This window comes from Pelobates fuscus, chromosome 3, assembly GCF_036172605.1.
Source record: "Pelobates fuscus isolate aPelFus1 chromosome 3, aPelFus1.pri, whole genome shotgun sequence".
Taxonomy (NCBI): domain Eukaryota; kingdom Metazoa; phylum Chordata; class Amphibia; order Anura; family Pelobatidae; genus Pelobates; species Pelobates fuscus.
This window is the reverse complement of record NC_086319.1, coordinates 248633944-248646213: the sequence shown is the minus strand read 5'-3', so window position 1 is coordinate 248646213 and position 12270 is coordinate 248633944. Positions and strand designations below refer to the sequence as shown.

The 12270-nt window shown below is 42.5% G+C and overlaps 1 protein-coding gene across 1 annotated transcript in view; it reads right to left on the bottom strand.

The window, feature by feature from the left end:
• The window catches only part of LOC134601732 (collagen alpha-1(VII) chain-like), a 414484-nt gene that overhangs the window by 346771 nt on the left and 55443 nt on the right, over window positions 1-12270 (bottom strand). Inside the window, exon 2 of the mRNA XM_063446237.1 lies at window positions 5786-5909. Within this exon, the coding sequence (XP_063302307.1) occupies window positions 5786-5864 (79 nt within the window). The 5' untranslated portion in view covers window positions 5865-5909. The remainder of the gene's footprint in view (window positions 1-5785; window positions 5910-12270) is intronic.

Here is a 12270-nt window from a genome sequence, read left to right as displayed (position 1 = left end):
GCGTATCCAGAAATATTAACATAAGATATTATTGGTACTCATGTTACTGACCTGATGAATGGCTGAGTTGACCTAACCATGACTTGAAAAAGTGACATTGAGGCATTGGTTTCTCTTATCCACTGAGCTATCTTTTCATCAGTAGCCAATGATTTCTTGCAGACATGAGCATGGAAGTCAATAACTTGTTTTCTTAATGTGATGATCAAACCATACTATTGTACCATTTAAATGAAAGGCTGGAGTACCAAGTCTCCTATACAGCACTTAGTGTCTTTAACTTTCATGTAACTCTTCAGTGAGAGTTAGAAAAAAATTAGAGAATAATAATAATCTAGCATGATATGTAATTACCATTATTATTATTTGCATTTACATAGCGCCAGCTTATTCAGCAGAGCTTTACAATATTATAAAGGCGGAAATTTAACAATAAATGTGACAATTTCAAATTGTTTTAGGAATAAAAGGTTGAGGAGGACCCTGCTCAAAACAGTTTACAATCTAGATTGATTCACAGTTTACATACAGAGTTGCTCTGAAACAGCATTAGCATCACTGTCAATATATACTAAATATTGTACTTTACAAAGTATGACAACACTGACATGGTTTTCTGATTACTTCTTCATCTTAACATCTTAGTTATATATATTCAAAGAATTTCATTAACATTACTGTTTCTCATATGTTAGTGTCAGTGAAGCTTAATTCAACTAACACCTTTTACTTGACTCCACTATTTAGTAATAACAACAATGTATTTACTCGAAAGCCATTTTAGCACATTTAGTGATGAATGTCCAGCCAGAGAGGAAAATGAAGGAAAGACAATTGCATTAACAAACGATCATTAGAAAGGGAAGTCAATAAAAAACACATTCTCTCAGGAACTTTGGCTTAATTAAAAAGCAGTCCTTATGTACCCTAAACAAACCAGGTTAGTACATAACAAACCATAATAAATATGTAAACCATTGTGGTACATAAAAGTTGGCTTTGGAATCTCTGCTACAAAAGGCTAAATGGTAGATGACTTTATAAGACTTGGACTGGTGTGAGATACAAGAGTATTAAAATAATTTGTAAGAGGGGGGCGGGGCCTGACCATCATGGAGGGAAGACGTGCTCTGCAGGAGCTCCTCTCCAATATCGGGTAAAATCGCAATTATTACCCCCATCGAGGGTACGGTGGATCACTACAAGCGACCTACCTGACTCCTGATCCCACTGTGACCTGAGGAAAGGCTTCAAGGCGAGACTGGAGCTCGTTAACTACAAGATTTAAAACATGCGGCCTGAGACGCACTGGACGGGGGAGGCGGCTGATCCCCCGGACCAGAGACGCGTGTCGGCACCCACAGCTGTACAAGAGCCCAGTACCCCCTGGACCGGTGTGGGTTATCCCGGTCCAAAACCAGGTGGCTATCCTGACCTACAGGCTGAGTGGGGAGATACCACGAAGGCTGCTGCACAATACAGCGACCAGCCTAAGATGGCGGATGCCACGTGGATCCCCGGCGACACACAGGGATACGCAGCTAGGCTGGAGAAGATCTTCCAAGATTTCTGGCGCAAACTGGAGGAAAGGATGCACCACCCGGCCCAGACCCAACCAGCTGCCGAACTGTCACACAAGCGACCCGCCTGACTTGCGGAACACAAACACGGCTCCTGCAACAAAACGAGCCCCAACATGGCTACCGCGCAAGACGCGCCAGGACAGAGCAGCAAGAAGGAGGGCACCACTGCGACCCAGCACAGGGACGGTTACACACCCTCAAGTCATGACACCTGGCTTCTTTGCAGGCTTCCAGCAAGGCTTAGAGGTCTGTCTTTGTGCTATTGTGCACTCATCCACTCTGACCTACCAGCTGCTGGCATCGGGTGACTGTGGACTTACCCCCCACGACTCTGGCTGCTTCACACATACAGCCTAAGTCACAGTGCCCCTTTCCTGGCTGACACCCACCCCCTACTAGGCACTTACCGACTTACACCTCCACACTTACTCCCTATATAATTCACATGTTGTAACAAGCCTGCTACCAACTCAAAGTATGCTACCATTAAGGTTTCAATTTATCCTTAGCAGCAGACACGTTAGTTTGCATACCCTGTTTTAATTATTACTCACAATACAAGTCTACTCAATAGTTCTTTCATGCCCTAATTTTAAAATGTGCAGTACCTACAATTTCCATATCACTGTCTCAATCTATATAACAATGTTCTGTTTGTTAATGCTGTTGTGGCAATGATAACTCGCCTGTAATCTTTTGCATGCAAAAATAAAGAATAAAAAAATAAATAATAATTTGTAAGAGGGCATGGAAAGACTTACAGAGGGAGATAATCCTAACTTTAATTTATAAATAGAAGTTAGAGAGTTTCCATGTTAGTACATACACTGATCAGCCACAACAGTAAAAGCACTAACAGGTGATGTGAAAAATGGGCATGTGAAAAGTGACTTTGACAAGAGCAAAATAGTGATGGCTAGATGACTGGGTCAGAGCATTTCCAAATTTGATTGAGTTTTCCCAGTATGCAGTGATTAATATCTACCAAAAGGTGCAAGGAAGGGCAACCAGTGAACCGACATTAGGGTCATGCATGACCAAGGCTCAATGATGCACATGGGGCTTGAAGGCTTGCCCATCTGGTCCGATCACACAGCAGAGTTACTTTAGCTCAAATTGCTGAAAAACGAAATACTGGCCATGATGGAAAAGTGTTAGAACACACAGTGCATCTTAGTTTGTTGCGTATGGGGCTGAGTAGATGCAGACCGATCAGATTGCCATGGTGACCCCTGTCAACTGCGAAAGGCACCTTCAATGGGAACGTGAGCCTCAGAACACTACCATGGGGCAATGGAAGAAGGTTATCTGGTGTAATGAAACATGTTTTCTTTTAGATCAAGTGGATGGCCGGGTGTGTGTTGTTTATCCGAGACAGAGATGGCAGAAAGATACACAATGTGAAAAAGGCAGGCCAGCAGAAGCAGTGTTATGCTCTGGTCAATGTTCTGCTGGAAAACTTTGGATCCTGGCATTCCTTCATGATAATGTTGTTCCATGGTATTGGCCTCTTTCGGCAGGATAATGCACCCTGCAACACTGCAAAACTCCATGGAGGCCCCACCTTACAATGTGCAGGACTTTTAAGGATCTGTTGCTAATGTCTTGGTGCCAGATACTACAGGACACATTCAGAGGTATTGTGGAGTCCTTGATGCAACAGAGCATTTTTGGCAGCACAAAAACAGCTCAGAGACCTACACAATCTTAGGAAGGTGGTTTTCATATTGTGGGTGATCAGTGTATACCATCAGACTATCATAAGTACTAAAAAAAATACATTTTTTTATTAACGCATGGGTTCACAAATGTTTCCTATCATTTTATTTAGATTCCCCTCATTTTTATTGGAAATTTAACATTTTGCGCTTCGTGTTCTAATAAAATTAGAGTAACGTTTTGCCTTTTCATAAATGTATTTGTGAAATGAGCCATGTGATGTATTATTCTCAAATGGCAAATTAGAGTTTCCTTCATACAAAGTATAACATAATTAATTTTTTGTTTTTAGCAACCATTTTTTTTTTTTTTATCATTTTAAATTATTATTATTAGCTTCAATATAATTCTGACATATTTTGAAGCCCTGTAAAATTAATGAAAGGGGATATTTAAAAACAAGTCACTGACATCATATTAGCAAGTACTATAGGCGAAGTAGGCCTTGTTCGAACCTCAAACAACCTTATTATCTATGAGGATTAATAAAATGGATTATTAAATGGATTACAGAAAAAAAAGAAGGAAGAGGCAGCAAAAGAGAAATGCAACGAACAGATACATGAATACAGAACTGTGTTAAGCATTCTTGTCCAGGTATCCATGGCACACTTCACCTAACTAGTACGTATCTCATCATATCTCTTCACTGGGTAATGCTCACAGGCTCAAAATCCCCAGCCCTACACTCATTTGAGATCAATAAAACTTTACCTAGAAAGTAAATATCAATAGATATTAAGATGGTAGTATTGCATAAAAACCCATGTTCTACTCTAGAGAAACATATGAAATAACTCGGTAAAAGAAAAAAAAGAAAGTACTCTAGGAGAAGGGGGATTTATGAACGTGTCGCCAACACTTTTACATCTACTTTTCAGCAAATTTATGGAGCAATTTACTAAATCTGTTGGATTTTTTCATTCATAGCATTTTTTTTTGTTCCCAAACCATCATATTTTAATATACACTTTTTTTGTTTTTTTTAGTGACAGATCAGATTTATGACTTTTTTTGGCCGAATCCTTCTCACTACTGTAAATTTTTCATACTTCTGAAATGGAAATTTCTGTGAAAACTGACAGAATTTACTAATTTAGAATAACAACCTTTCAGACAGTTATATCATATCATTTGTTATGTATATTTATTAGAAATACATACATAGTTCACCCTGCAATCATTTCATCATTATCTATCTCCAGTTTAATCGGTTAATCACTCATACTTGGAGAACAACTTAAATTAAAGCTGAAAAACAATGAGATTATTTGGTTTTTTTTCTGAACTTTTTATATTTATTTTATTAAATTTTTCCTGTGAAAGAAGCAAATTATCTCTGCAGACACAAGAATATTTTACTTGGATTAATTGCATTAATTTACCAAATAAGTAAATATTGATGGATAAACAGCCTCATGCTACATAATTAATACCTATTCAATACTGAATAACTATTGATTATTATTTGTCTAAAACAGAAAATTCTCTTTAGAAAGATTTTTACTCCAAAAGCATTTTACTTAAAGAAACCTTACTTAAATAAACAAAAAAATGTTTTTTTTGCAAACGCAATTGATTTTTATCCACCCAGTATCCAAATCCCATTGTCTAAAAAAATCATTTGTTTGAGTTGTCCAACATTGATCCGTGTGGTGGTTTGGCTTATCCAAATATTGCCAATGTAACATATTAAGGAAAAACGATTCAAAGGAACCAAAACAGAGTACAAAAATGAGCCAATTACAGTACTGAAAAGTACAAATATTATGTACATATTTTCCAGTACACTGATAGGCACATTTTCGCACCATTTGATTCACGGATCTAGTAAAAAAAAAGTAGAGGCAGTAAAGTTTATATTTATTTATGCATTTATTATACACGTATTAATATATATATATAACATATATAAATATCGGGGTTTTTTTTTTCCTATGTTGGCCACTTCTCACTTGATCGGTGAATAGAAAAAATACGTAGTGGCTGTCCAATAATAATGAATCATCTTTTTTTCCATCAATCGAATGGAACATAAGGGGACAGCTTGACCATTATCTTATGCATGAGTTATGGAATTTGGCAATCTGCCAATCACACAAAATTCAGACAAATCCCCATTCAATGAAATCAAATACACAAGTCTGCATCACAGTTCCTGCAGCATGTTAAATGTGATCTATTAATGCCAGCACCAATCCCCAACTAAGAATAATTTTTAAAATTAGTTCTAAACGCCCACTGCAGTTCATATTACAGGGAAAACAGCCCAATCCTCCCCAAATACATTTTACAAAGTGAGCTCATAGGTAGCTTCCGGGAGTAAATATAATAAATAGTAATGACTTTCAAAAAACACTTGGGGGAATTGCACAGAATGTTTGGAATAAATTGTTGCTTTGTTTAACTGTCTGATGCAGGAAAGCTAGAGATTAATTTTAGCAATGTACACACAAATAGAAAAATTCAAAATTGCAACTTACCTTCTGCTTGAACCCACACTATATTCTCTGATAAAAGAGTTGCAATTACAAGAATTCTCAGGAGTGATAACTTCCTCATATTTTTTGTACTGATTGGATTATCTCTACGTGTAATTAACGAAATCTGCAAAGAAAAACGATGTCTTAGCTATCCAGGTAATGAAATTTAAACAGTATATAGCCAGGTGACATGGTATAATTAGCCAATAACTTAATATGTAGCATCTATTGGCTAAATTACATAGTCAAAATATTTGGCTATAACATGTGCACTGTTTTTGACACTTTTATCTATGAAATTATTATTTGTTTATTTTTAGAGTTTCTATACCCCACCTTTAACACTGTCAGGCTTATTCTCTTAAGTGACAAAGCAGTGTGAATTCAAAGTGAACTTCAAATTTAAGGGTCAAATACCCAAACTTGAAGTTTGTAAACTATACTTCCAGTTCTGCTATTTCAATTGAAAATTAACTTTGAATTCATACTTTAGTATTTAACCCTGCTATTGTTACGAAAATTGGTCATTCAACATTCAAGTGAGTATAAATATTATTTTAGCAGTGAGAAAAAGTTGAATTCATTTGTACAAGAAAACCCAGAAAAATAGTAATCAATATTAATGCACAATTACAAATAAAACAAAGCAGTTATTGACTAAATTAGGCAGTCCGAAATGACTTGGAAATGACTGAAAAATGTCAGACAAAATAGCCATTACAAATTACTTTCCAATTTTTTCCCCCCAGTTTGACTATTTTAGTCTTAAATGTGCACCATGTGGTCTCTTCTCCAGAATTTCATGTTTAATGAATACATATTTCCCACATTTATTACAGTATCCGATTTGCTAATATCATTGCACTTTTCTAATTATATCCAACTTTTTCTCAGTTACGTGGCTTTCTTAAAGCTGCCCGATACTTCCACATTAGTGATGTACTGAACGGTGCGCTGGCGAATAGTTCCTGGCGAACATAGCGTGTTCGCGTTCGCCACGGCGGGCGAACATATGCGCGGTTCGATCCGCCCCTATTCGGCATCATTGAGTAAACTTTGACCCTGTGCCTCACAGTCAGCAGAGACATTCCAGCCAATCAGCAGCAGACCCTCCCTTCCAGACCCTCCCACCTCCTGTACAGCATCCATTTTAGATTCATTCTGAAGCTGCATTCTTAGTGAGAGGAGTGTAGCTGCTGCTGATTTGATAGGGAAATGGATAGCTAGGCTAGTGTATTCAGTGTCCACTGCAGTCCTGAAGGACTCATCTGATCTCTGCTGTAAGGACAGCACCCCAAAAAGCCCTTTTAGGGCTAGAACATCAGTCTGCTTTTTTTCCTGTGTAATCTAATTGCAGTTGCCTGCCTGCCAGCTTCTGTGTCAGTGGATACTGTGCCCACTTGCCCAGTGCCACCACCAGGGCTGCCACCAGAAATTTTGGGGCCCCTGACACAGCCTACGGTCTGGGCCCCCCGGGGCCCGCCCCCAAGTCAGTCCACATGACCCGCCCCAAGTCCGCCCCCAAATGCACCCACAGGGCCCATCTTAAGTCCACCCACAAGGATGAAGTGTCTGTGTACTGAATTTGTTTGTGTGTGTGTATAGTGGCTATAAAATGTGTGTAGTGGATACAAAGTGCGTGAGTAAAGTGGATACGCTGTTTATAGTGGATTCAGATTGTATGTTTGTGTAGTGGACAGAGTGTGTGTGTATAGTGAATGCAGAGTGTGTGTTTGTGTAGTGGAAGTAGTGTGTGTATAGTGGATGTAGTGTGTGTGTATAATTAATGCAGAGGGTGTGTTTGTGTAGTGGAAGTAGTGTGCGTATAGTGAATGCAGTGTGTGTTTGTGTAGTAGATGCTGTGTGTGTGTAGTGGATTATGTGTGTAGTGAATGCAGTGTGTATTTGTGTAGTGGATGCTGTGTGTGTATGTGTGTGTGTGTAGTGGATGATGTGTGTAGTGGATGCAGTCTGTGTGTTTATGTAGTGGATGATGTGTGTGGTTGTGTAGTGGATGATGTGTGTGGTTGTGTAGTGGATGCAGTTAGTGTGGTTGTGTAGTGGATGATGTGTGTGGTTGTGTAGTGGATGCAGTTTGTGTGTTTATGTGGTGGATAATGTGTGTGGTTGTGTAGTGGATGCAGTGTGTGTATTTGTGCAGTGGATGACGTGTATGGTTCTGTAGTGGATGCAGTTTGTGTGTTTATTTAGTGGATGATGTGTATGGTTGTGTAGTGGATGCAGTTTGTGTGTTTATGTAGTGGATGATGTGTATGGTTGTGTAGTGGATGATGTGTGTGGTTGTGTAGTGGATGATGTGTGTGGTTGTGTAGTGGATGCAGTGTGTGTGTGTGTGTGTGTGTGTGTTTTGGATGTGTGACAAATGCTGCTGGGATTTTTTTTTTTTTTTAAGAATTTGTATAATTAAAAAGATATATTCCCCCCTCCCTGCCTCTTACCTGTAGCCAGGAAGGGGGACACTGGATTCCCTGGTGGTCCGGTGGATCCGCTTGTTGGGGCAGCAAGGAGGAGCCCAGCAGTCTCCCTCCATGTTCTCCCTCCTGCCAGCCACTGCTCTATGCGAGCCCAGCATGCATTGCGTGCCGCGGAGCGTTGTCATGACAACCCGCGGCAACGCTTTAATGCTGTGACTCGCGAGAGTGCTGGAGGGGAAGGTAAGTATATCCTGGGCCCTGCTTGGAAGCCAGCAGGGCCCGCAGAGGCATATATACATAGCGGTACTCGCTATGTATATATGCAGATTGAAGGGCTGGGGGCCCAGGCATGCAGAGGATTACCTGTGCAGTCCGGGCCCCCTAGGACCGCCGGGCCCGTGACAACCGTCATGGTTGTCACCCCCTGATGGCGGCCCTGGCCACCACTCATATCTGGTGTCACAATGGCTTGCATTTAAAAATAAAAACAAAAATTTCACTGTAATAGATTGAATAGCAGTTATCTGCAAGCGTCTGTGTGTCAGGCCAACAGCGTGTACTCTGCCAACCTCTGCCAGTGCACAGTGCCACTCATATCTGGTGTCACAATAGCGTGCATTTAACCCCTTAAGGACCAAACTTCTGGAATAAAAGGGAATCATGACGTGTCACACATGTCATGTGTCCTTAAGGGGTTAAAAACAAAAACATTTTTTTCACTGTTATAGATTGAATAGCAGTTAGTTGTCTTCAAGCGGGTGTGTCAGGTCTACAGCGCCTACTCTGCCAACCTCTGCCAGTGCACAGTGCCACTCATATCTGGTGTCACAATAGCTTGCATTTAAAAACAAAAAATGTATTTGACTGTAATATAATAGCAGTCAGTGTCCTTCATAAGTGTGTGTCAGGCCTACAGCGTGTACTCTGCCAACCTCTGCCAGTGCACAGTGCCACTCATATCTGGTGTCACAATAGCTTACATTTAAACACAAAAAAACGTTTTTGACTGTAATCTAATAGCAGTCAGTGTCTTTCAAGCGGGTGTCAGGCCTACAGCGTGCACTCTGCCAACCTCTGCCAGTGCACAGTGCCACTCATATCTGGTGTCACAATAGCTTGCATTTAAAAACAAAAACGTTTTTTTCACTGTTATAGATTGGAAAAAGTGAGTGTACGGGCCTCTGGGTCTGAGAGGTCCCCGGAGAGCCATGTCCCCGATGCTGAGAGTGCTGTGGGGTGGGTTCGCGCGGCCCCTCCGGCGGACCGGTGGCCGGGGGCCGCGTGCACCGGTCCCAAGTATGAGGCCGGCACCGGGAGAGACACTGGGACACGATCTTCACTGGGTTTGAGGTGGTGATGGGGAGGTGCAGGGGGCGGGTGACCCGCGGACTCTAGGTGTGGGGGGTCCAGCAGACTGTCTCTGCTCCCGAGTGCCCACAGCAACACGGAGGACTCAGGTGCTGGGCCGGGGCCGTCCCGGGGGAAACTGACGGAGACATGGCGTCCCGGGAGATGCATCACGACCAGGCCATGGAAGACCCTCATCGGACCGACATAACGAACAGCTCTGCTCCTACATTGTTATAGTTCTTATAGTTATTATTTGTTTATGCACTCCCTAATACCGTATGCCAGAGATATGACGCACTATGAGCTACCAATGCACCCTATATAATTGGTTTGTCTATATTCCCAACTATAAGCACTGCATCATTAGTGACAGTCCACGTTAAAACAGCATTTCATATTATATGTTACATTAGTAAATATTACTGCCCCTAGCGGTCAGAGATTACTACCACTTATTACTGCATGCATAGTAAATAAGCAAGTACTGCACTTATCGACCATTTCATACTCAGCACCCGCATATAAAGTGCACAACTATTAACCCCTTAAGGACAGAGCTTCGGAAGCTTGTCTTTCACTTTATGACAACGGCATTTTTTGCATTTTTTGCTGTTTGCGTTCAACTGCAATTTGCATTTTACTAATTTATTGCACGACACATATTATATATCGTTTTTTAAAGGACAGAAAGGGCTTTAATTTGATGTAACACACATATATATAAATGGTTATTTATTATAAAAAAAAATACATAGGGGGCGGAGCCTAGCAGCGCAACGGAGCGGTCGCCATATTCAACAGCTCCGACCAACGAAATTAAAATCGACTAAATATCAGCGGCATCCTACCTCTCACGAACTAACCAACGCCTGCATCGCCATCGGCACATAAACCTGAAGCGGCCGATGCCTTTTTTTCAGCCCCAAAGCAAGAAATACCGCAACCGCGGCACCAAGGCCTACCACGTGAGCAGCCAGCCTCTAGTTACCTTAGGCGGCCTCACACAGTGGAGCGACCCGGACACGGCAGCACTGCTGCTAGCCCAGCCTGAACCCTACACTGCTGCAGGGATGGGCAGGAGATCCAATAAAACGCCGGCGGGCTACAGCGGGACCCAGCGCGACATTAGCCAGATGCTGCAAACCCCGGCCACAGTCATGACGGCGAGCTCCCGGGAACACTCACCCCCGCAAGACCCCCCACCCACGGGATCAGGCGGTCGGGCCTCACGACAGAGCCCAACACGGTCTGAAGGTGAACAACAACTCACGCAAGAGGTACTAACTCCGGCCTCCAAGCAAGACATTCAGGAGATGCTCACTAGCCTACAGCGCAACCTCAGGAGCATGTGGGAAGCGGACTTAGGGGTACTCACTACCGAGGTACAGGCCGTTAAGGTACGCACCCATGACAATGAAAAAGAAATATCTGACCTTAAGAAAGACCTAAAGACTCTGAGAGACCAGGTCCAACATATACAAGCGACCCAAACAGACACAAGCAAACAGATGAATATACTAGACGACAGGGGAAGACGGAAAAACATCAAAATACGGGGAGTACCAGAATCCATCCCCCTAGAAGAACTACCGCACTACGTGCGGCGACTGGCAGCCTCCCTCCTGACGGCGACACAAGCCAAACGCTTTACCTTTGATGGGGTATACAGAATAGCAAAACCACCACAAGCCCCAGCTGCAGCACCACGCGACATAATACTCCGATGTCAAACAATGACTGACAAGATCACCCTGTTAGCGGCACTGAAGGGACAAACCCCTTACAAATTTGAAAGCAGCCACATATCATTCTTCCAAGATCTATGCAGAGCCACAATGCTGTGGAGAAAATCTATGCATCCCCTGACGAAGATCCTACAGACAGCAGGCCTCACTTACAGATGGGCAACACCAAGGTCCCTGTGGATTACCAAGGAGGAGAACTCATTTAAAGCCACGGACCCAGCGGACATACCCACCCTACTCACAGCACTGGGCCTCCCACCACAGAGCGCAGCCAACCAAGGGACCCACCGTGCACTCTCAGACACAGCGGCTTCCAATCTTCCACCTGAGCCCAGAACTCCAAGAGCCCGAAGCCTGGACTAGATACCTGAACTGGGACAATACTTACCGTAAAAGATTTACCTTGGTGTAATGTTTGGCAGGAAAGTTTTAATTGTGTTTTTTAGTTTTGCTTTTATCTTTATTTGGTTGTTTTTCTTCTCCCTCCTTAACACTAACGCTCTTTCTAGTTAAATGTGCAGAAAAAGGTTAAGTCGACGCACTCCAGACGGTGCCTCACATAGACAGGCTAGACACCTAGAAGTAATAAGAAGGTCGGCCAGCACCATGACGCTTACACCCCCCCCCCCCCCCCCTACTACCCTGGGGACAAAGGGTAGGTTACACGAGGGAGTACCACACATAACTCCACTAGACTGACACAAAGGGGCAGACCAACAACTACAAACAGTCAACCATGACTGTACCCCAGCAAGACACAGACCATCACGCCCCACACCACCCACCACTCTCACACAGATGAAAGTAAGCACACACATTATCACTCCTAGAGACGGGTGGCTTCATAGAGCTCACCCCCTACCAGAGATTTACCACCACTCAGGCGCCAACCTAAGGCGCGACTCGCCATAGACCACAAACCCATCACTGGTAGAGACAGTAAACTCGCTATAAC